Below are 23832 nucleotides of genomic sequence, written 5' to 3'. Positions count from 1 at the left end.
CCCATGTGCAGGTGTAAAAAAGGATTCTTATTACCAGATTTTTAGGTGAATTGCTCCTTGAGTTGGTCTTAACTGCCACCATAAAAGCGCCCTTGCACACTCTCATTTCTTCCACTGGCCTGTAGACTTTGCTGAGTTCACAAACTGTGACAAAGTCCAGATCAGGCTGCAGGTCCTTGCCACTTTACACATCAAAAGATTCCACAAATCACACAGCGTGAGCGAGAGGCAACATCCATACGGGACTGAAACTAAGCAGGCGTCGGTGTGTGAGAGGTGGCATTGTGTGAAAGTGTGTGTGTGTGTGTGTGTGCGTTGTGAGAAGAGATCTCGAGAATGACTGAAAGCAGCTATTTCACAAGTCTGCTTACATGCCTGCGCACATGTTCACGTGTCGCTACCAGTATGGCAATGGCACCCTCAGGTGGTGGTGGGTGCATGATGGAGGTAAGTGCATGATTTTATCTGTATGAGTGTGTGCCTCAAGATTCAAATCAAGATAACCTTTTCAATTTCAGTGTCACTTTTAATGCTTCAGTTGGCTGCAGAGGCTGATTATATGGCTCCAAACTGATGGAAACAAAGAAGCCCCCCAAAAATGAAAGAAACGAAGACAACAAAAAGACCAGAAAAGAGATAAAACAAAAGATAAAATGCACAAATATTCAAGGCAAAGGGTAAAATAAAGTCATCACCTAAAAGACAATGGCTGATGTCAAGCTGGGGGTTGAACACAAGAAATATGTCTAAAAGTTAACATAAAAGTACCAAACCAAGGCCTTTCAAAGCAGCAAGGCTTGACAGCGAAGGCTCTGTAGCCTCGACTTGCTAGCCAGGTTCAAGGAACTGCCTTGACACAGAAACCTACAGTTTGCCTTGAATGTAACCACTAAAAATGTTTCATTGATTTTCAGATTAACAAGTGGAGGTGGACTACGATGGGGGTAATGTGGCTGTGCTTCCTTGAATTGGTCAGCATCCTTGCTGTGGCATGTTGGACCAGTTGGAGCAGGAAAAGAAGAAATGGAAATGGAATTGTAGTAGGATGAGATAAAAGCATGAGTAACTTTCTAAAAAAAGATTTGATTTGTGCATCAAACTTGAGACGAGAGTCAAACAGCACTGCCAGAACAGGTTTGACATGGATTGTTAGAATGCCAATGATATTACTCCTTGGATGGAAGGAGCTGGGAGGCCATTTACTTCAGTGGAATGCAGCACTCAGTCTTCTCAGTTCAGGTGTTTTGGGGAAATATAGCTGAATGTCATGAGCATAAAAATGTAAATTCATATTGTATTGTATTGCAAATAATGTTCCTTGGAGGAAGTATGAATATGGAAAAAATAGCGGACCTAAAATTGAGCCTTGAGGCACACCACAGGTGACATTTTTTACTTTAGCTGACACTTTTTTGTACAGTGTGAGGTACAAAGAGCTACAACCCAAGCCAGGGTACAGCAAGGACAAGGCTGTTGAGAAGACCCACAGTGATCATCTTCAAATGCCACCTGAAACAGGTGCCATGCTGTTGAAGTGCATTAAGTAAGACCTGAGGGCATTTACAAGTAGCTTTTTTATTGAGAGAGAGAGAGCTAGAGAAGGCATGTTGGATGGGAAGGTAATCTCAGAAGAAGCAGGTCTTCAAGTTCTCAAGACAAGAGTAGTCACCAGCATCACATATACACATATTTCTTATTTATCCAATGGCAGCAGATGTGCGGTCAGCACTACTTAGCCAAGTCGCCCCCGTAAGAGAGGTGACAGCCTTCTAGAGAGCTTCTGCCAACAACACTGCATGTGTTCACTTCACTGTCTGTCTTTCTACCTCCTCCACACACTCACACTATCCTCAACTCCCTCTCTTTTTCCACCTCCTCCCTCTGTGCCTCACACACGGGCATATACTCTGAGAACTACGCACGAGAGTGATGGAAACAGCGAAAAGATTACTTTTCCATTTTGCAACTTGCGCTGCGCCTGTATTTCATTTTGTCCACAGAGCATACATACAAGTCAGAGGACACGGCCCGAGACTCTGATGATGTGTCATGACTCAGTGTGATCCGGAGGAAAGGCTGTAATTCTGCTTATGTTAAAACACAACCACAATGTCTGTCCAATATGACCTGAATGCTGAGATCACCCAGAGACGCATATGAAGGCAGTGTGTGTGTGTGTGTGTGTGTGTGTGTGTGTGTGTGTGTGTGTGTGTGTGTGTGTCGGTGCCCTCCTTTCTCTTTAATCAGAGAGTGAGTGGAGCAGAACCGAGTGGAGGGTTGAGTCAGGGGCCTTTCTGCCGGTCTGGCTGACTTTAGGCTGGCACTGCTGCCGTCTAAATACCCTCCTATAACCAGCTCCGCATGTTTCTCTGTCTCTACGCAGAGGATGGATTACTGCAAGTATCTTTTCATCTCACTGTAATCTTCTCCTCTCACATTACCACCAGAAGACCACCTGAATTCAGACATATGGAGCTGGATTAAAACCACACCGTGCAATGAGTTCTGAGTATAAAGTGACTGCCGTGCTCCTCAGACAGGGTTACCATCTGAACTGATTAAGCCTCCCTGACTTTTTCTCTTTTATATCTCTGTTTTGTCTTCCTCCAGTCATTCTTTCTTTTCACCCTCTTGTATTTCATTAATTCCCTTTTTTCTCTTCAGCCTCTCTCCGTGTCTTTTTTGTCCTTATTTTTCAGTTAACACAGCGATGTCAGTAAAAACCATTCCTTCACTCCATACCCACTGATTCTGAATCAGTGCTTATCCACAAACCTGCAGAAGGCCCCACATTGTGAAACTTTAGGAATAACATCATGATGATTGCTATTGAAGTTCACATATATTATAAATACATGGGTTTAGCCTTATTAGCAGTCACCTGTCCAAAAACTGTACTCTCTATGTTCTTTCATGTGTGTGAATTCTAGAAATTATGCATTTTTTTGGTTTTGTTTTCTCCTCTCTGCTCCCTCCTGAGCTCAAAAACTCAGCCTCCTTCTGTCTCATCTCACATCTTCAGTGTCAGTCTTGGCTCCCTCATTTCTTTTCTCCAAACAGTCTGTCTCCTGGGATCAGGGACAACACATTTTTCTCTCAGAGTGATTTCTCTTTTGCATGTTTCACTAATTGCCAGGTATTGTTTTGGGTGAAAAGTCCATGCTCTATTTCTGCAGTGAGAAAAAGAAACAAGTTATGTGTGTATGCATGTCGCAGTGTATGTTTAAGTTGAAATTGAAGAAACATGATTTGTAAAAGTTTTGTCAGTTCTCTCTGTGCCTTACAAAGCACTTTGCATCTAGACCTAAAAAAATATGTATGTTTAATGTGGGTGTGTGCTGACCTCTGCTGGTCATATGTGGGATGACTACAGTGGGGAGAAGAGAGATTCATCCGACTACGTTACCCTGAGACTCATTCAGTGACACACGCAACATTATGCAACCCCACTTCAATATACACATTTAATTAATGACATGGTTGTCTCAGTTTCCAGGCTTTGTATCACGTTTGATTGTACCTCTCAGTCAATGAACAGAAATGTAATAAAATGTGTAGCACAGGCACTCCCAGCATCAAGACGTTTTTAATACCCTTGATTTAGATGACAAGTGTGTTAGAGTATTACCAACAACGATGAACTGTGATCAGTCTGCTGCTGTTGAAAAAGGAGTCAACACTGAAGTAGCAGCAGCCTCTTGTGTCATGTTTTAGAAGTATTACAAACAATTTAGAGTCATAATGATCAAGGCTTTCCTTGGTTGATGTAATTAGGCCGGCCTCGGATCCTGATAAATACCACTGACTCTTCATTTGATTTGATTTGACTTGTATTTTTGTTGACTGCGTAATTAAATTTATATTTGTTTGCAAAGAGGCTCAGAGGAAGGTTGCCCAGCCTGAATACACACTCATGCATGTACTTTCTTTTTCATTTGAGATTCCACAGAGATCTTTTACCATATTTTCTTGGCTCACAGGCAGACTTGTTTCCATTTTGAATGGTAATCAGACAAGTATACACAAATTTTTGGTCATTTATTTCTCATAAATAGAATTCATTCTTGATGATACAAAGTCTTAACATTTCTTCAGAGGTAATATATGTACAGCTTTGTCCACCTTTCAAATGTTCCAACAATCTCTATTAAAATCTAATCATTGGCCGATTATGTTCCACATAAGACACTTGCTTCTGGATGTTGTCTTACCATGAACGGCAGGAGAATCTCCATATTAATCTGTGATAAGTGTGAGATCATTTTAAAGCACAAGAAACTGATGGAAAAACAGTGTCCAGACGACTTCATGGCACTAATGTGAGCAATGCTTGAGGCTGGCCTTGAGTGGGCGCCATAAGCTTGACTACTAAATTAATATTCAAACGGACCATATCAAGTTACATACAATTATTGTTGTATACTAAACATCATTTCATCAGTTATCATTCCTTCACCTCAAGTCACTTGTGTCAGATCACATCCATAATGTTGCGTGCACCTCACAGGCAGCAACAACATCGTCTGAATAAGTGACTAATTAAGATTTAATCTGTCATAATCAGCTTTATGATTTTTAATACCAGTAATTAATAACAATAAGTCTAACTGATCGAACACAACCCATAGAAACTGGTTTTATTTTCAGTGTATTCATCAGAGGGAACATTATGAGCTCCGCATCATTTGATCTTGACATATCGTCATTGTCAACAACAACACATTTGAGTCCAGTTTTACTAGAACACAATATGAGGTATAATCCTACTAAAGAGACAAAATGAGCTCTGCAACCATCACTATAATCAAAAGATGGATATTGATTAATCGGAACTAAAACTACTACAGAGTACCACTGCTACATGGAACCACATGAGAAACACTGCTATACCTCCAGTGTTAAGCTACTGTGAAACTAACATCTGACAGTGTACTCAGAGTGTTTGTGACTGGTCAACACATTACTGCAGTGAGTAAACAAGCACGAGTTGCAGCTACGGGGAGGCATTGCATACTGCAGCTGTTGTCCACAGGCAGCTTCGGGGGCCCAGGAATGTTGTAAAGCAGGGCAGCAGTCAGGGATATTCATCACCCTATGGTGCTTAAAGGGGGGGGTGGGGGGGCAAATATTCATCAGTCATGTTCCATTGATAATTAGGGTATTCTTGCTGATTGGACTTAACACATGATGCTGGACTCTGAAGTTATAGGTGAGCTTGTACAATGTTTTCCAGAAGCTGAACCTCAGAAAATCTTTTGTTGCTGATTAAATTCTTAAAAGATGTAATGTCACAGTTAAGATGCAGTTGCCTAATTGATAGTTTTACAGTATATGCAAAAATGATTTCACTTTGCAGACAGGAACAAAACACAATGAGTTTTACTGGATATTCATGTATATCCACCTGGCCTGTCTGACAAGTTGAGCAGGTAGTAATAGATAATGATCATCTGTTCTCATCAGATGGATACATCTGCATATGCATGACAGAATTTTTGGGTGCAGCTGAATAGATAACATACCACTAGTGTTGAGAGGATGACTCAATAAAGTGAGGGCACTTGGGGAAATGAGGCTGAGGTCCTCGTACGCCACAGATCAGTCTTATGGCCTAAATTGTATGAATAGTAATAAGCTCAGCTGCATGAGTTGTAATGACAGAAAAGGAACCAATTACTGTGTGTTGCTCTGTCTGTCTCAGCCCTGCAGCATTTCGTTGATGGGGAAAAACACAATATTAGACTTGCATGCTTGCTTTGATGCTCCAGCACAGGTTTTGGTTGTGATACTCAACTAAAACTAACTTTAAATAAGATTTATATGGGGATTAGTGTTCTAATTAATTCCAATTAAACCGTGTTCCATTACAATTAACTGTCTTTTAACTAGAAGCTTTGAAAACGTTTTTGTTAAGAAATGCGTCCTCTGGCGCACTGGAGGACCAGTGCAGCGTGGTGCTACCTTCAGGTGCTGCAGAAAATATAACGGATATTAGTGACTTTAGTGTCACAAACAACCAAAAATAAAACAAATTATGATAAAATAAGGAGAGGACTGTGAGAGTTCATCAGTTGTTTATTATTGGTTAATTCGGCCTGTCTTGTCAAATATAAGCACCACATTCATCAAAAGATGCTTGGTGGTATATGATTAACCGTGATTTACTTTATTTTCTTTAATACTTCATCTAAGATGCCAAATTGTGATGAGGAGAGGAAGAAGTCCGACAATTTTCAAAATATGTATTGAGATAAAATTATTTGTAGCCTAATAATACACTTATCCATTTACATTTAGCTTGAGAATTCCGAGCGGTAAGTGAAGGCCTCATTGGATCCCATTTTTTTTAGGAGGGCTGATGTCATTTCAAAACTTAACTCACACTCCCAAGTCAACGCGGCGAGTTGCTCACCTCCTGTCCTCTGGTAAAGTCCTCGCTCCTGCCTGGCGGAACACATTGAAAAAAAGGAGGTGAAACAAAGTAAAGACAACACGAACTCCTCCACCGAAGAAGAAGCAGAAGGATTTCACGACAGAAACCCCGGGACCAGAGCCCCTCTTTCTGCGGGCAAAGGCGACTCAACTTTTTTTTTTTTTTTTTTAAACTGCAACCACACACACAAAAAATGAATCGGAGCTTTAACAAGTCTCAACCTCTGCGGACTGCGGATTGTAACGCCGTGGAGGTGAAAAGCAAGGTGAGTGCTGAGGGGCTGTGATTTGGAGGATCTAAACTGGGGGCTTGGGGAGAAAATTACGAGTTCACATGGTCGTCCCGTAGCGGAGCTGGAGCTGGTCGGACAAACTGTCTGCAGCTAACCGCACACATTTTCTCCTCTGAGCGACAAAGCTCGTATCTAGTCCACCAAACAGGAGCTGGATGCGGCACTTTTCTGCATGTTCCTGCAGTTTGCGCTGATTATTCTCCTCTTTTACTTCTGACCGTGCAGATTGTGCTGATTTGGCTCTTTCCCTCACTGACACGAAGCTGGTGGGGGGAAAAAACTGGTTTGACATCGTTTCCCAACAACCTGGCTTTATATTTGTAACAATAAGGATGTTTTTATCTGTTGAATCGGATGTTTTTGCAACATTAGTTGCGTTCACTGCCGCTTTTGTGCCACGGAGTTTCAGGCTCCTGGTTGTTTTGAGTAGTTTGTGAGAGGCTGATAGCCGCATAAATTAAGTTAACCACAAAGTAAATGACCAGAGCTATCTACCAATTTTGGGCTTGTGTAATGGAGTCCATAAATTCATGCAGCATTTGAACAAACATCACATGAATTTTGTCATTAATATTAGACTTGCGTTGTTAGAAAAGTGTTGTTTTTAATAATGTAGTTGGGTGCAGGCTTGACAACAGTTTATAGAGCATGTGGCCATAGTGAAAATCATCCAAGATAAACACAAGGCAATGTGTCCAACCCTGACCACAGACTGAACACTGAACTATTTAACATTTTGCCACAGCCTCTCAAGGGCTTCCTGTAGGCTAACCAGCATTTCTCCTCAAAAATTCCATTAACGTGGTGACAATCTGGACTGGCATTCATGCTATGTGTTTACACATGCCAGCAGACTTAAGTGTGTTGGCACATATACAAAGGATGAGCTCCTGGGTGACCGTTGACATGCCAGATTGAGATGGGGCAAATGTTGCCTTGGCTGCTCACACTGAGCGGGGTGGTGGGGCTGTGACCTGGGAGTGAGAGGGATAACAGATACAGGGATGGTGGGTGGAAAAAGAAAAGGATGGGGCACATCTATTCCAGGATACTCATACATACATACATACATCATCAGAGGGTAGTGTTTTTTTGTTTCGGGGCAGGGTGGGTTTCGTGTTTGTTCCACCAGGACAGGAGTGGTCACCACCAGAGAGGGTTCGTGGGTGGGACTGACAAGCCAGGAGCTGCTCGGCTGGAATGGGCAGGTTTCACGTCACTGCAGCGCTGACTCACTGTCACACGACGTCACACGTTTCCCTTTTTGGATCAGATATAACTCAGCACTCTGACTACGTCACATCTGTTCTACTTTTAGCAGAGCAAAATGACCAGGTTCAGTCACACATGTAGGGCTGCTAACCTGTAATCTAGAACATTTAGCTGAGTGTCAGCTGATTAAACCTGAATGATAGTAAAGAGTATTTGAATAGGAGTAAAAAGGAATATGTGTAAAGAGTATTTGAATATGTGCTGCACCACTCTACAGTCTATTTTTAAATGCGTAAAAGCAACAATTAAGAATTTCCTGAACATGCCGCTTCTAGTTCAGCCTGCGACGTGTTGCGAGCTAAAAAGGCGTAAATACAGAGAGGCAGATCTCAGGCGGTTTCCAGAAAAGTCATTTGAAATGTACAAAATGAATGCAGGGAGGGCTGAATCCAGTGCAGCTGGTTGCAGAGTCTTCACACACATTTTAAAAAAGGAGGCCCTGCTGATGGAAACGAGCAGATTCTAGCAAATCCCAACAGCAGTTCATCGCACGTCCAGTTCTTAAAATGTAATTTATCTATCCTGCCGTCCTTGTATCAGATGAGCCGATTGAAACTGAACCTTCAGTCTTATTGCTTAGAAACATTTTCAGCTTCACATAAGCACTAGTTATCTTGAAGTGCTAAGTCAAAGGGAACAGGACTTACTGTAGGAAGTCCAGCTGCCTTTGACGTAGCATTTATAGATATCCTCTGACCAGTATGATAGATAGTTGTTCGAGTGTGCAGCTCTTCCGTACAGCCTGACATGACAGTTAACGTTTCAGAAATCAAAATGTGTAAAAAAATAAAAATCCTGTCCTAAACACACTTTAACAAAATACTATTTGAAGTTAAACACTCAGATTCACTAGACTCCCAGGGGGTGATATTGGTGTGTTTGTTGTCTGTATAGTTGAGCGTGGTGCATGTTGTGTGCCTGTTCTCACTGCTTAGCGTTTGCTTTTCTCAGGGGAAACTGTTCCAGTGATAAGCCTATCAGGGATAACACTGGAGGTGTCTGGCTGCCTGTCGTGGAGCCTCGGCCAGGAGCTGGTTTCACTCACTCCGAGCTCTTATCAGAGACAGAGAGAGTGCGTGGGGACGGAGGGGGTGGGGTGGGATTGTTTTTGTTTCACTCCCTCTGCCCTCACTTTTATTAATCCAAAATTTCAAGCAGGAAATCTCACTTTGAGGCCTGGTGTGCTCCATCAGTCTTTCTGCAGATGAAGATGCGTATTTATTGGTTAATCTTCTAATACACCAGGCGATTTCTCAGATGAGTTGTCCCTATCTTACAGGGTATTAAGTAAGGACAAAGACAGTCAGTCAGTTATGTTCCATTTCCAGTGTGTTGGAGTTTAGAGTCCACAGACATGTCCCAACCTGTTGGCATCACTCTGCCCTGATAGGCCAGGAGGACAGGTGATGTCACATTTGCGGTGATGTATTCTTTGGTTGGGGTTTAACACGGAGGCTTGTGATTAATCGAGCCCTGTTCAGACTTGCTCGTACCGCAGGGCCGAGTTCTCCTTGAGAAGACAGATTGTTCAGATTGATCACGAGGCGCCGCGCCAAGAGAACGTTCACGTTCTGAGCAATGACGGAGTCCACTGATAAACACAAGTATGATCATCATCTGGCAAGTCAAGCGTGTTGAAGTCTTTCAGTGTTAATCACACTTAATTCGTGTATAGGTTTCACTTTCCTGAATGCTAAGTACACATGCTGAGCGCTGACGAACCTGTTTGTCAACTTCTCGTGTCCTGTTCAGATGTAGGTCGAGTTTTAATAGCTGGAACCCAAGTCGGGCGCTTTCAAAATGCAGGTTCACATGTGTGTGCAGCAAACTGCGCTCCCGCCTGGCATCCCCTCAGTCCGCTAACACGCCTCCTCTTAAATTCATCTGTCGCCTTCTAATTACAGAGCTGGTTAATGTATCCCCCCCTGCTCTTCTTCTCTCCTCCCAGTCAGTATACTGCTACTCTCTGCTGCTACCCTGTCAGCACTTTTCCTCTCCCTCCCACCTCCTCCTCCTCCGCCTGCTCCATGATCATCTCTCCCCTCTCCTCCTCAGCTTCCCTCCTGTGTGAGCTGATGATTACAGTAACCAAAAGCACCTTAGTCTACAAATTACCGCTGTGATTCAGACACCAGTGCTACAGTGGTTGTGTGTTGTTGTGGTTTGTCGAGCTTTTGTGACCCGGTTGCATCTCTCCCCCTCTTGTCCATTCTTGTCTGTGAGTCACATGGTGACCCCACCGTGACCTCAGCTGTGCTCTCATTGGTGGATCTGTGACCTAGCCGGGAAAGCTGTAGCGCAGTTGTTCAAGTCTGTGCTCTTGTGTGTGAACGGTGGGCGAGAGGTTGGGCTGCCTGTCGCTGTCATTTATGTATGCTAGGACACTTTACTCGTCTACCTGTATTGTTCTATTGTAGATCAGCCTCCTTCCCTTTTCCTGCTGTTGTTGTGGTCAGAGCTACATGTGATGTGTAGCTGACATTTGTCTTTGTTGTGATATGATCTCTGTGTGCTCTCCAGGGTTTGTTAGCGGAGGTGGTTAGCCACCCCAATCTTGATGCATCTCATCTTGTGATCAGTTTGGGCAATGGTGGACGGCCTTAACAACAATCCCTCTCAGTCCCCACTTTGGGAAATACATGCATTTATTTTCTTGGAAATTGTTAGATATGAAGATTGATGCCACTCTCATGTCTGTGGCAAAATACGACGTTACAGCTAGCAGCAAGTTAGCATAGATGCTAGAAACAGGGGAAAACAGCTAGTCTGGTTTGATTCAAAGGTAACAAAAAGGCAGAGACACATTAAGCATTAGATAAGAAGATTGATACTACTCTCAAGTCTGTGGCTAAATACGAAGCCACAGCTAGCAGCTAGTTGGCATAGATACTGAAACAGCAGGAAACGGCTAGTCCAAAGGTAACAAAAAACTTTAATGCTCACTAATTAACTAGCAGTAGATGAGGAGATTGATACCACTTAATCTAGTCATTCAGTGCAAGGCTACAGCCAGTAGCCACCTAGCTTAGCTTAGCTTAGCATAGCATAGCATAAACATTCAAAACAGGGAATGTTTGGTGTTGTAAACATTAAACATATATTATGTTTGTGTCAGTGTGCTTTAGAAGCGTTGATAAACAGATTTTGTTACCTTCAGAGGGCTAGGCAAACTTTTTTTCTTGTTTTTCAGTCTTTCTGTCCTATTTTATGCTAACCAGGCTTCACAATTACAGTATGATATGAGAGTGATGTCCATCACCTCATCTAACTGCACAAAAAGCAATGAAATACATCCCAAAATGTCAAATTATTCCTGTAAATATGACATTTGTTGTGCAAAAAGGGTCCCTGCTGCTGCTGCTGCTGCTGCTGCTGCTGCTGCTGCTGTCATTTTTGCTTAAAAATTGCAGATTTTCTTTCACTTTGATTAATCAACTAATCATTGCAGCTCTAGTTTTGACATGTCTTGAGTACTCGAAAAGAGTGTAATATGCAAATATTTGAACAACGATATTTCTTTGACTGCAGATTGCAGCTAATTCAGTCTGTATTTGAGGAACGCTTTCCTCTATGCCACGTTTTACATAAGGTCATGACCACAACTGTGACAGAGCTCAGCGGACATCCACCCTGTTAGTTTTATGTGTGCCCCTCAGATGGTTCAGATAAGTACACGAGGTCGGACATCCAAGTTTCCTCTTCCTGTTTGCTTGTACCGCTAACTGTCCCTTTTAATGGCCTCTCTCTTTTGATCTTGTTTCCCTTGCAGTATGGGGCAGAATTTCGCCGGTTCTCTGTGGACCGGGTCAAGCCCGGCAAGTTTGAGGAGTTTTACAAGCTCATTCTGCACATTCACCGCATCGCCAATATGGAGGTGATGATTGGCTACGCTGACATCCATGGTGATTTGCTGCCAATCAACAACGATGACAACTTCTGCAAGGCGGTATCGACGGCTCATCCACTGCTCAGGATCTTCATACAGAGACAAGGTAGGTTGTGTGAAGAGAGAAGTGCTTCCCTTGGCTTTTTCTTATATTCATTATACAGCAGAAGTCAAGCTGACTGAGTCTAAAAATGCTCAGCAGTCCTTTTCTCCAGCAGTGTCTTTGTTTGATTGCTGGATGCCTATTGGATTTTCAAATTTCCTGCAACTGGTAAAGCTATAAAACAATCAGCTATTGCAATAACTGTGTTTTGGGCTGCAATTATCGTGCTGACTTGAATGAAGTTTCCCCACAGAATATTTCCTCATCCAATTATGTTTTTCTTCCCGCTATGGGAACTCAAGGCCTTTTTGTTTACCTCATGCAAGGCTTTTCTGTGTGTGTGTGTGTGTGTGTGTGTGTGTGTGTGTGTGTGTGTGTGTGTGTGTGTGTGTGTGTGTGTGTGTGTGTGTGTGTGTGTGTGTGTGTGTGTGTGTGTGTGTGTGTGTGTGTGTGTGTGTGTGTGTGTGTGTGTGTGTGTGTGTGTTCCTGCCTTCTTATTGGCTGGATCTGTCTCAGTCTGTGTCTGTCTGCCTGGCTAAGTCCTGTGTCTTATCCGAAGGAAGGGCTCGCAGGCAGATGATCGCACACACAAGCACACACATGCACACACATACACACAGGCCGGTGCCTCAGCAGCCCCATAGAAATCAGGTCATTGAGCAAAGCCTGTATCCCAGCATACCAGACATTACTGAGAGACAAAAGATCTGCATGAAAGAGAGACTCCTTACTGAGCTCCCTCCATTTGTGTGTGTGTGTGTGTGTGTGCGTGTGAGTGTGTATTTGTCCAAAGACAACACCGCGGTACCCTGAATGGGAACTAGTCCTAGTCTCTCTCTCTCCCCATCTTTCTCTCACATTGATCCCAACTCTGAAGTGGGTTTTGACTGACTGCCAGCCAGCTAGCAAGCATACAAATGAATCTATCACCATTCACATCTATTCATTCCCTCAATCCTTCTTGGAATGTCCCTCGCTCGGTTGTGTAATGAACATGTACTCTCCAGGGTATTGTTTTAATTGTCGTCCAGTGGTTAAAAAACAAAAGCTAGCTGCAGTGCGGCGAATTATCTTGTTGCAGATTTCTTGCAAGAAATAGGGTTTGGATATTCAAGAGGCCCCAGCAGACTCCTCCATTGTGTGATTCAGTGTCTTGAGAGCTCATATGTTTGGAGCTGAATTAGCTCATTGTACACTGGCTGATAAGACATCTGCTAAAGATGTGAGACATAAAAATCAAAGTTTGGATTGTTAATTAACTAGCTTTTTGGGATAGGGTAACTTTTTGTTACCTGTAACTTTTGCTGTGTGAAATGGATGCGCTTTCCCCTGATTCTTCATATGTTTTTATGATCTTAGCAGGTTTAGAGATTATTTGAACCCAGACGGCCCACTCCAAACCTTGAGCTCATAATGTTTGCACATGCAAATGAAAGCATATTAATGCATCGTTTAACGCATTGTTAAGTAATGATAAATAATGCCATAATTCATTCATGAAACCCGTAAATTGTGTCTTGGTTCAGACGCACAGATGTAAGGATTCTACTCCTGGCTTTTTCTGTGAAATGTCACTCAAATCCATCCATATCCTTTATATCCAACTGTGTTATTCCTGTTAAATGAGACGGGTTGTTTCCCTTTCCTGTCCCAGTTTCCCGTTCTGTCACTCTCCGGAATACCTGATAGAAAAATGCCAGAAAGCACCAGAGGAACTGACCCTTGCAGGACAGATGTGGTGGCTCTTGTGAAATGCCTGTGCAGTGTTGTTGTGGTGTAAACACGGTTACATGGTCATGTGCACTGTTGTGACTGACGCTGAAGCAGTCTGAGCGTCTTAAGCCTCACTGCAGTCTATTGTTAGTCACTAGACAAAGAGGTGTGTGTGTGTGTGTGTGTGTGTGTGTGTGTGTGTGTGTGTGTGTGTGTGTGTGTGTGTGTGTGTGTGTGTGTGTGTGTGTGTGTGTGTGTGTGTGTGTGTGTGTGTGTGTGTGTGTGTGTGTGACTGTGAGTACCTCCTGTCTCAGAAGAGCTGCCCTGCACTCGGTACAGCACATGCTCGAGAAAGTGTGATAATGACCGTATCAGTCAGTGCCAGCCTGTTAGTCCAGGTCTCCGATGTATGGTCTCCGTCCCGGTCAGCAGACCACCCCAGATGAAAGACCTCACACACATATAAAGACACTGTGACTCACCCCTCAGACACAGTAGGGGCATTCTGTGTAATTCAAACTGGACAGGCCTTTCATATGGATGTGACAACGCAAAGAAAAAAAATTGTTGTACTGAATAAGAGTGGGGGAATATCGAAGAAGAAGAAGAAGAAGAAAGAAAAAAGAAAACTCCAGTGGTGCATCTGGGTGTGCAGGTGCTCTCCTGCACTGGTTGACTAATCCCTTAGATCAGTAAGACAGACCCTCACTTCCACCCCGAGATCAGACTTGAGACAAGTCACTGTGACTGGCCATGTTTGTTGATGTGTGTGTGTACTTTCTCGATCTAACAATAGGTATTCTAACGTTTGTGTGTGTGTCTCTTTTATCTACCTGACACCCTGCTTCCGGGCTTAGATCGCCATTGTTGGTAAAATCACTTGAGCACGTGCAGCAGTTGTGTGGCAATACCGCAATAATCCTTCAAATGATACCTGTGACTCCCTGGGGAATGATGCCAGCTCGTCTTATGATGTCTTCACCTACAGAACAGGCGTACACTTTGTGGTTTATTCCGAACAATACATAATGACGTCTCAGTGCAAATGATTGCACGGTACTCATCTCCAGGCCCAGCAAGGGGAAGTTACTGAGGACTCCTGTTCTGAACCAGGAAATCCACTGATATTTAATACATATGACAGCAGAGTCACTCACCAAAAAGGACAAAGGCACCGTCACAGTTTCAAGTTGTCAGTTAAACCTCAACGTTGCCTCTGGCCCTTTTGGAGTAACTCCAAAGTAGTTTTTATTGGTTGTGTCTGTGCACAGTCTTAGGTGGAGATACTCTGTCGGGGCTCGATTTGCTACTGAACATGAAGCTGTTTACTTTTATTAAACGCTGGGCTTTATTAACAACTTCCACAGTCTTGGAAGTAGCCTAATTTAGACAATTCGGCCGTATTAGCAGCAGTATTAGCAGTATATCCTCTTAAGAGATGATCCTCTGAAGGAGTGCTCTTTTGCAGCTGCATAGCAAATATTACTTTGTCAGCATGGCAAAACTATTAGTCGGTGCATTGAGCTGTAACATTTTTCAATTTGGATATATTTCACTTTAGCGGGATGCACTCCATTAGAATGCTAATTGAGTTGTTGTGTTCAAAACCAGAAAATGTCATGAATCTGGCTGTGCCCACAGTAGAGAGGAGCCTTTCTGTTAAATTGTTTACATAAGAACTGAAACCACAGGCAGTCTGTTTGTAATTTAATGATTAACACGCAAAAATTAGATGCAGAGTAAACTTTGATCTTGGACCATCGAGCCGTGCAGGAATGTTTGCACGGGATAAATAATTATGTTTTCTATTGAGTGACCGGTATGTAAATAAGGACAGGGGATACAAGTTTTGTACTGGGACACTTCTACACGTCTCATCAGGGTGGGGGAGGGGCGCGCAAGTGATGGGAAGGGGAGTGGAGGGAACCAGCTCTGTATGTGGAGGTGGCCTCCTTGTCTGGTCCAGCGAGTGGGTGCGTGCGATTGTAGCGGTTCAGTCATGTGTGGTCAACTGATGATTGATGCTAGGTTGGGGGGGTCCACATGCACATTTCCTTTAAATTGCTGTGTGAGCTTCTACATGTTTGTACAGAGGACAACACAGGACATTATAAGTCCAGGACCCTTGTGTTTATTGAGCTTTAAGCTTAATACACTTGGTTCCACATTTGTTATCAGCGACTTGTCCATCTATACCTGAAAACATGCTACATTCTAACACCCACACTACCGTAGTATTTAGTATGTCCCAATGCAGTATGTCAAATGCAGTATGTCAAAAATACCACGATGTTATATTGTATCTGGTTGCATTTTGCAGATTGCAAGCCAGCATACTTTTCTGGCTATTCTGACCCACAATCCTCCTTCTAAATTGCATACCGTTTCTTTTAACTTTTTTTTGCGATTGCGACGGATGTATGAGCAGGAGGGTCAAAGTTCAAGCATGTCCACATTGTATGCATACTGCATGCAACAGTGTGTATTATGTAAGGGCAACTGCAGCATGTACTGAAAGTAAAAAAGAAAAAGTATGTGATTTAGAACGCAGCCCTGCCGATCAGAGGCATGAGGCACACTCAGCTTGGACTTTTTGTCAGAGGTTTATGGTATTTTTTATCTAGAGAAATGACTGCTGCTAGTGCAGCTGCTGCAAGTACTAACTGTTCATTCATATTCTGCCTCGCATGCAAAATGATGCAAATTAGGACAGAGATAAGAGAGAGTGAACGCTGCCCACGTAATTATTCTAGTTTAGGAAATGGATTTTCCATGTTTCACCACTGTGTTTTACATTTCTAAGATGAAAGACAAAATGTAAATGATCCTTGTAAGTAGTGAAAAACACTGAGTAGAATGTGTCTTATGTAGTCCTACAGATCCGGTTTTGGAGCAGAATATGACCTGTGAATGCAGGCTGTTAATGCCTGAAAGGCTTTTGGATCAGACAAACATGCACGATCCAGCATGTGTGCCGAGCTACTAATTCCCCGCCGCAGTGATGTTGATTATGGTTTTTAATGGTGGTTTATGCACAGTAGGGTTCAAGTAAGGATATGCGTATTCAATTTGATTTAAACTTTACCTGCAGTTATGCTAATGGTAGACAAAAACAGGCTCGATCCAAGCAAAACACAGGCCCGTTTCTCAAAGCTCAGTTTTGGGAGAAAATGGAGCTGTTTTTGTAGACAGTGCCAGTGGCCTGCACACAGACTAAACTTTCAACAAAGAGAAGAGACCCCTGTTTGGCAGAGGGCTATAAGTTTAAATAAACAGAGCAGACGAGGTAGGCCAAGGTCGAGTTTGCGCGCCTTCATATCTAGCACGCCAAGCACCGGGGTTTACAGCGCCGGCTACCCGGCTGCTCTCCACACCTGTGAAAACTAGAGGGCCAGATATCGACATCAGCCAAACTAAAGAGAGATGTGGCACCACAGCACAAATTTTAAAAAAGAATAACGCCAGAATGTAACAGCATCTGCGCCAGTTAAAGCTGACATCCAGACCGGTGCTGTTTCTCAACTAGCTGGACCGCACAGTTGCCTGCAGATCAAAGAAATGCTGGCGTTATTATATTTCTGTGGCTGCCCTGACTGTCTGCACTTTGCTGATTTCCACATTTGGCTCTTTTGCGTTTTCTTTTTTTCAGTTAAATGATAAAAAAAAATGTTGTTTACAGAGCAAAGCTTGGCAGGCTGTGAATAGAGGGAGTCATTTACACTCAGAGCTATTAAGGCAGTACAACAGAAAACTAATGCAGCATGTTGAAACCGCTTGAGTGAAAAGTTTATCAGTTGTTTCAGCGTATTAGTCACAGAAAAGAAGGTGTCTCAGTTCATTTGAAACTGTTAACATCCAGGCGTCATTTCTCCTAAAGGGAAAAAACATGCGGGGGAAGAAGGGTTGAAATTAGCATCATCACCTTTTTTAACAGAAGGCGTCATCATCACATGAATGTATTCTGGGCTATCGGGTGTGTATAGAGGTGTTAGAGGACGTGGATGATGGGCAGAGGCTTGACCTTAACCAAACCTGACCCAACCACAGAGTCACACTGGCTCGGAGCAGCAGCTCTGGTCAGCTCAACCCATCCATAAATTCCAAGACGTTTTGCATGGAATTTGGTGGTCCTGTCATAGCAGAAGAGACGGCATGAGACAGAATGAAGAAAATCAAGGTCTGTAAAACAGAAACTCTGCTGCCATGGCCATAATCTAGTGCCTGAAATGGTTACAGTCCAAATGTTTCCGAAATGGAGAGGAAGTTCGGTGGGATAGTGTTTGTTATTTTTGTCTGGTTTTCAGTCCATACACTTAAATTTTAATAATATCTTATTTCCTCTCATAAAAGAATGATAAAAGCAAGCAGACATGTAATTTCTTCTAGTTTTATTTGCAAATAGTCTTTTGTTTCAAATGTCTGTGCTGTGGTTTACCATCTCATCCCAACATGTTTTTCCCATTTGTTGTTAGGGATGCACCATTTAAACCTTTTTTCTCCTGATACTGATTGTGAGGTACTGATGTGATGCCAGCGCCATCTTTTTCCACAGTGTTAAATCTGTGTGTCCCATTTTCATGTAAGGCCAGAAATGTTAGTGACACGAAACATCTGAGTGGGCAGCGCCCACAGTCTCTGATGTGTTCCTCTCTGTCTGTGTGCCGTTGTATTGACCAGCTGCAGGGACCCTGTCAGCACATCTGGCCGCTCTCACACTAAGGCCAGAGGGCTTCTGAGAGCAGTCTGCGTACGTGTGTGCGTGAGTGTGTGTCTGTGCGTGTCTGTGTTGTGCGTACTTTGGTCCACATGCCCTGTTCACGAAATGGGATTGTGCAGCAGATGTGTCAACATGCCAGTGCTCAGTCATGGTAGCCGTAGGTTAAAGCTTTGACCCTGCAGCATTTGATCCATGTCGACAAGAGGAAGAGCCACCTCAGTAATTAGCGTTGGCTCTTTATCCCAGTCAGACCTCACAAAGCTGATTTAGTCCTGGGGACACTGGATTAGAATAGATCTCTTGATTAGTATAGATAATTCAGAATTGATTCATGCCAACCTGCAGCTTTCTCCTCTCTTGTCCTCTTAGCTCATTTGCATTTTGCATGCCGTTCGCTAGATTATGAATTTGAATGCCGGCCACACACTCAGATGCCATGAGAGGCACAAAGTATCCTTTTCCTCATTCCAGCAGATCTGTTCTGCTCATGTGAAGGCACTGCCTTATCACGTTGCCTTGGTGTGCTTTTGTGACCCCCTTTACAAAGCAAAAAGTCATTAAGAGTGAGCTTGAGTGTGGTCTGTTGTGCTGGGACTTCCACTACCTCTAGTCTTTGTGCTTGGTACCAGAGAGCTGCCTCAGGCTGTGCGAGGAAGTGAGTGAAAGGGATCCCTATGAAACAGCAGGCTTGCACAACACATTGCCTACTGCTCCTAGAAGGAAAATAAGACAGCAGCTGTCAGTTACAGCCCATCTCTCCTTTTTTCTTTTTTCTTTTTTTTACCTCTCACTTGTGCTTTTTTCTTTGTTACATCTCCACCCTGCTACGATTTTCCTTTTCCTGAGCACAGTGGCGAAAGTGTGCAGTTCCTGTCCGACATATGCTAACAAAACGGTCCGTCTGATCATCTTGGTCCTTGTTCAAAAATGCCGTTTTAGGTAGCTGCTTAGACTGATCCTCATTCTTTTTGCATTAGAGCTCAGGCATGACTCAGTTGTCAAGGGCAAAGGGGGAGAAAACCACGGCAGACAGTGGGGAGTCAGCCTGACAGTAAGAAAGACAGACAGGAGGAGGGAGGACTGGGCAGGTTGAGTCCACCTCCATCCTGCGGTTTGGCTGTTATCCTCTTGTTGCAAACTGAGCCAACAGGAATTTTCTGGGGAAAAGGGGAAGCCCGTGCAGGCAGAGGTGGCACTTGCAAATATCGTGTACAGACGTAGACAAAAACCCTTTAATTAGAGCTTTTTGTAAGCCATAGAAATTTTGATGACACATCTGAGTCAGAGGGCAGCAGCATGGGAAAACGCACCACCTTTGAAAAGTGCCTCATCTCAGGCAAGTGAGGTGTTTAAGGCCTCATCAGTGTCGGAAATGTTTCCCGCTCGCTCTGTGTGTGAGCGTGTGTCACCGTGCATCTCCGCCATAGCACATAAATCCCCGTCTCTACAGGGAAAAGTCTCTCTGCCGTAAAGCCTTTTAGGTAGTGTGTGTGGGCTTCTCAATAAAACCTGTGTGTGGCCTTTTCTCTGCGAGTCTTCAGACAATGCCAGCCATAGTTAAAGTGTGATGGAGATGCCTGGTGCCTGCCAGGAGCGGGGCTAAACACCATCAGCCATGCCCGACGGGGAGCTGCCTCTCTTTGTGCCTCTGACTGCAAACCGGCTTGGACGATGCTGTAAATTATGTCAGCTGGCACAAAAAGGGACAAACAACGCAAAGCCACACCCATAGCAAGCGTGCAGCCAGATACGAGCATGCTCACACACTCTGTTCCATTGCATCTAATTTGTGTTGTTATGTGTTTGTGAACGGAGTCATTTTATAGCTGTTGCTCCACTTTTGCTCTAACTGTAATGAAGCCCTGCAGAAGATGCACACAATTGCTTTCGGACTACCGCATGCACATGTTTATATGCATCCCAGATCGTAGCTGACACACATATCCAACCCATCTCTCTGTTGGTGAGGCGTGGGAGGGGGAGGTCCTGTGTTTTAATTAAACTTGTAAAGGCTGTTGTGTTTGGCAATGCTATATTGGTGTTTGTGTTTCCTAAGTCCCCGCTTTCATTTTGGTTTACGACCCCAGCTTTGAACTGCGTTCCCCGCTCCCCCACAATGAAGTTTCCAGACATTGCGGGGACTGGAGTGTCTGTGTCAGGGCACTCCTTCTATCATCTGTTTGTCACATTTGATGAGCTTTTCATGGATTTATTTGAACATTTTTCAACCCAGAGTCACCAATGTACCCCTTTTTGGTTTTTTTATAATCACAAACTGTCAAAACAAAAACAAAAAAAAAAGCAAATTCATCCCTCTAACAAAACTGCTCAGATGTTTTCTCCAGTGTTTGACATGCACATTTCCTGAAGCATGCCGTTGATTTGCGCTGTTCTTCATACTGGTAAAAAGGCAGTATACACACAGCTGCTCTCAATTCAAGAATGCGATCACACCTCGACAGGCTTTCGGTTATTACTTCTCTGATTTGCAAAAACTCAGTGGCTGAGTTGAAATTGACCTCTTCCGGCATCTAAATAAGCCCAGAGAAGCAGGCTCTGGAAATTGAATTCTGGATGTGATGAATATAGCCGGTCCTTCAGGGACAAACAAACAACTTCCTAAGCCGCCACCGCCACCACGGCCACTCCTCAGCAGCATGGACCTTCAAAAGAGAGAAAACAAGCTCGAAATTCTTCTGTGCCTTATTTCTTTCCCTTAGTTTATGGCTTGAAAGTGGAATGAGATCCTGTGACATGTTTGACTTTGAATTTCCAACTGTGCGTGGGGTTTTGTTCTTTGTTTATGTCTTGTTGTTTGTATGCTATAAGAATAAGGGGCTGGTTTTTGTATTTTTAGTATTATTTATTTATTTTTTTCTGTTGTAACTTGTAATTTAGACACATGTGTTTATCTACACAATGTGATTTTACAATGTTTTGAAGCTGTTTAATGCTGTAGTAGAAGATTGATTCCGCTCTCATATTTGTCCATTCAGTATAAGGCTACAGTCAGCAGTAGTTAGCCTAGCTTAGCATAAAGACTGGGATTAGCTAGCTTGGCTCTAAACAAATGAGACATACAGCCTGTTAATTAGTCATCATTAGAAGTGTTCACGGGTGGATTTAGTCATCTGTGGGCAAAGCCAGGCTACCTGTTTGACCCCGTTTCAAGCCTTCATGCTAACCATTGTCTGGCAATGGCTTCATATTTAACAGACAGACATGACATGAGAGTGGTATCAGTCTTCTCATCTAACTCTCTGAAAGGAATCAAATCAGCGTATTTCCTGAAATTGAAAAAACTATTATTCAAATAACCTTTGAAGGCACGTCCAATAATTCTTGCCATTCTTTGTTTGCTGGTAAATGTAATTTATTTTCACAGATAGCTGATAAATGTTTTGGTCATCTAATACCATAACTTCCCTCAAGATGGGTTATTTTTAAAATGGAGATTCTGCATTGGGAAACCAGATTAATCGTCTTAATAGAGTTTAATGTTCATTAACATCTATGTCTGCTTACATTCTGTTGGAGTCGTTGAATCTAATTCTGGGAAATCCAGGATGTCATAAACAGCACGTGGCAGGTTGAGGGATCATCGACAAGCATATTTAATCAGAAAGAGAAAGTACCTGCAGAGCATTAAGCATCACAGGTAAATGATATATAACAATGTAGGGATGGATTTTGCATCAAACAGGACAGAGACAATACTGAGACGAAGAAGGTCGAAGAAGAGTATGCAGTGGAAAATTCCCAGACCAAGTTTAGAACTGAGCCATGAGCAAAGTGAGGGAAGAGGGTGAAGATTTGGGGTTAGAGAGAGCGGGGGAGTGTGGACGCTGGGTGGATGTTAGTGGGTTTTTGAGGGAGGAGTTGCTGGTTTGTGCAGAGACGGCTCGCTGTGAGTCTGCTCACTGCAGCTCCTCTTTAATTACAGCTCTACTGGAGGACAAGGCCAGGCATGCTCAGTGTGTAGCACTGGAACCCTCGCACAAATTCACACATGGAAATGTAATGAACACAAGTGCAAGTTTGAGCAAAGGATGTGTGTCCTTTGAGGAAATCCTAGTTTCTCCCACATTATCAAAGCGTGGGGGCTTGAAATGAGTGTGACTGTGACGGACGCCGCACATATCGTACCTTCAATCTGGTTTTCTGTAAACTTTCAGAAATTTCCCAACAAATCTGACTGGTTTTTCAGGTGTGTTGTGCAAGGACTCGCTATTTCTACCTTTTCTTAATCTTCTAATCAACAGAACTACATCCACACCACCAGACAACATGTAGCTTTCTGGCCAAAGCACATTGAGAAGTGCCTGGTAGCTAGCACAACATCAACCCAGCATTGCCTCTGCTAAGGGTTATTTTGGGAGTCCATAATTACAAAGGAGGGACTGACTTTGCTTCTCGACAGCTCACCCACAGCAAACACACTCACCACTGGCAAGGTTGGCTTCAGAGCTGTCCAGCTTACTTTAGGGTAACGATGTCTTGGCTGTTAGCTCATGCTAAAAGAGCTTGGTCTGTACCAGCTCTATATGGAAAGTGTCCTGAGACAACTTCTGTTGTGATTTGGCGCTATACAAATAAAATTGAATTGAATTGAATTGAATTAACTGCTGATCGCTAACCGACGGTATAGTTAATAAACGAGTAAGTTTAGCTACCCCGCTTCTTTTGTAACTCCACTTTGAAATGGGCAGAGTTTGTTGTGCATGCTGATGCTGATGCACACGGAAGGTGCACATGCTATAAATACTGTAGACTGCAAACATACAAACACTCCTTGTCCATTTAAACCAATCCGCTGTGCTTGAGCTTGTAGCACGTGATGTAATTTATTTTCCCCATTTGACGACCCTGGTCAGAAGTTCAGTCCCCGAGGCAAAATCATGCAGGACTGAATGTATTTAACACAAGAGCCTGTGAAAACTTGGCTGTATGGACTGCGTTCAAGTGCACTTACTGTATGAACTCTAGTGTCATTGGCCTGTGTGGACACTAGCGTGTCTGTCTGAGTCAAGGTCTTTGATTTGTGTGTGTGTGTGTGTGTGTGTGTGTGTGTGTGTGTGTGTGTGTGTGTGTGTGTGTGTGTGTGTGTGTGTGTGTGTGTGTGTGTGTGTGTGTGTGTGTGTGTGTGTGTGTGTGTGTGTGTGTGTGGCCAAGAATTCCTCATATTATGGGACAAAAATCAGTTTCCTTATGGGGACAAAACACAAGTCCCCGAAATGTAGATAATTCAATTCTGGGTGTAGACTTGGATTAAGGTTATGGTAAGGGTTGGTTGTGGTTAGGGTAAGTCTCCAGGAAATGAGTCCAAGTCTATGCAGTGTCTCCCAAAATGATGGAAAAACATGTGTGTGTGTTTCTTGTTGTTTGGTCAGAAGTACCTCGACATCCCTGTGCGCAC

The 23832-nt window shown here is 43.3% G+C and overlaps 1 protein-coding gene across 1 annotated transcript in view; it reads left to right on the top strand.

Annotated features, from left to right (window-relative positions):
- The first annotated feature begins 6368 nt into the window (after positions 1–6368).
- pard6gb (par-6 family cell polarity regulator gamma b) overlaps positions 6369–23832 on the top strand; it is a 33072-nt gene continuing 15608 nt past the window's right edge. Inside the window, exons 1-2 of the mRNA XM_070984425.1 lie at positions 6369–6698; positions 11767–11989. Of these exons, the coding sequence (XP_070840526.1) occupies positions 6627–6698; positions 11767–11989 (295 nt within the window). The 5' untranslated portion in view covers positions 6369–6626. The remainder of the gene's footprint in view (positions 6699–11766; positions 11990–23832) is intronic.

This window comes from Chaetodon trifascialis, chromosome 17 (genome assembly GCF_039877785.1).
Source record: "Chaetodon trifascialis isolate fChaTrf1 chromosome 17, fChaTrf1.hap1, whole genome shotgun sequence".
Lineage (NCBI taxonomy): Eukaryota > Metazoa > Chordata > Actinopteri > Chaetodontiformes > Chaetodontidae > Chaetodon > Chaetodon trifascialis.
Note: the sequence above shows the minus strand (reverse complement) of the source record. Positions and strands in the feature narration are given on the sequence as shown.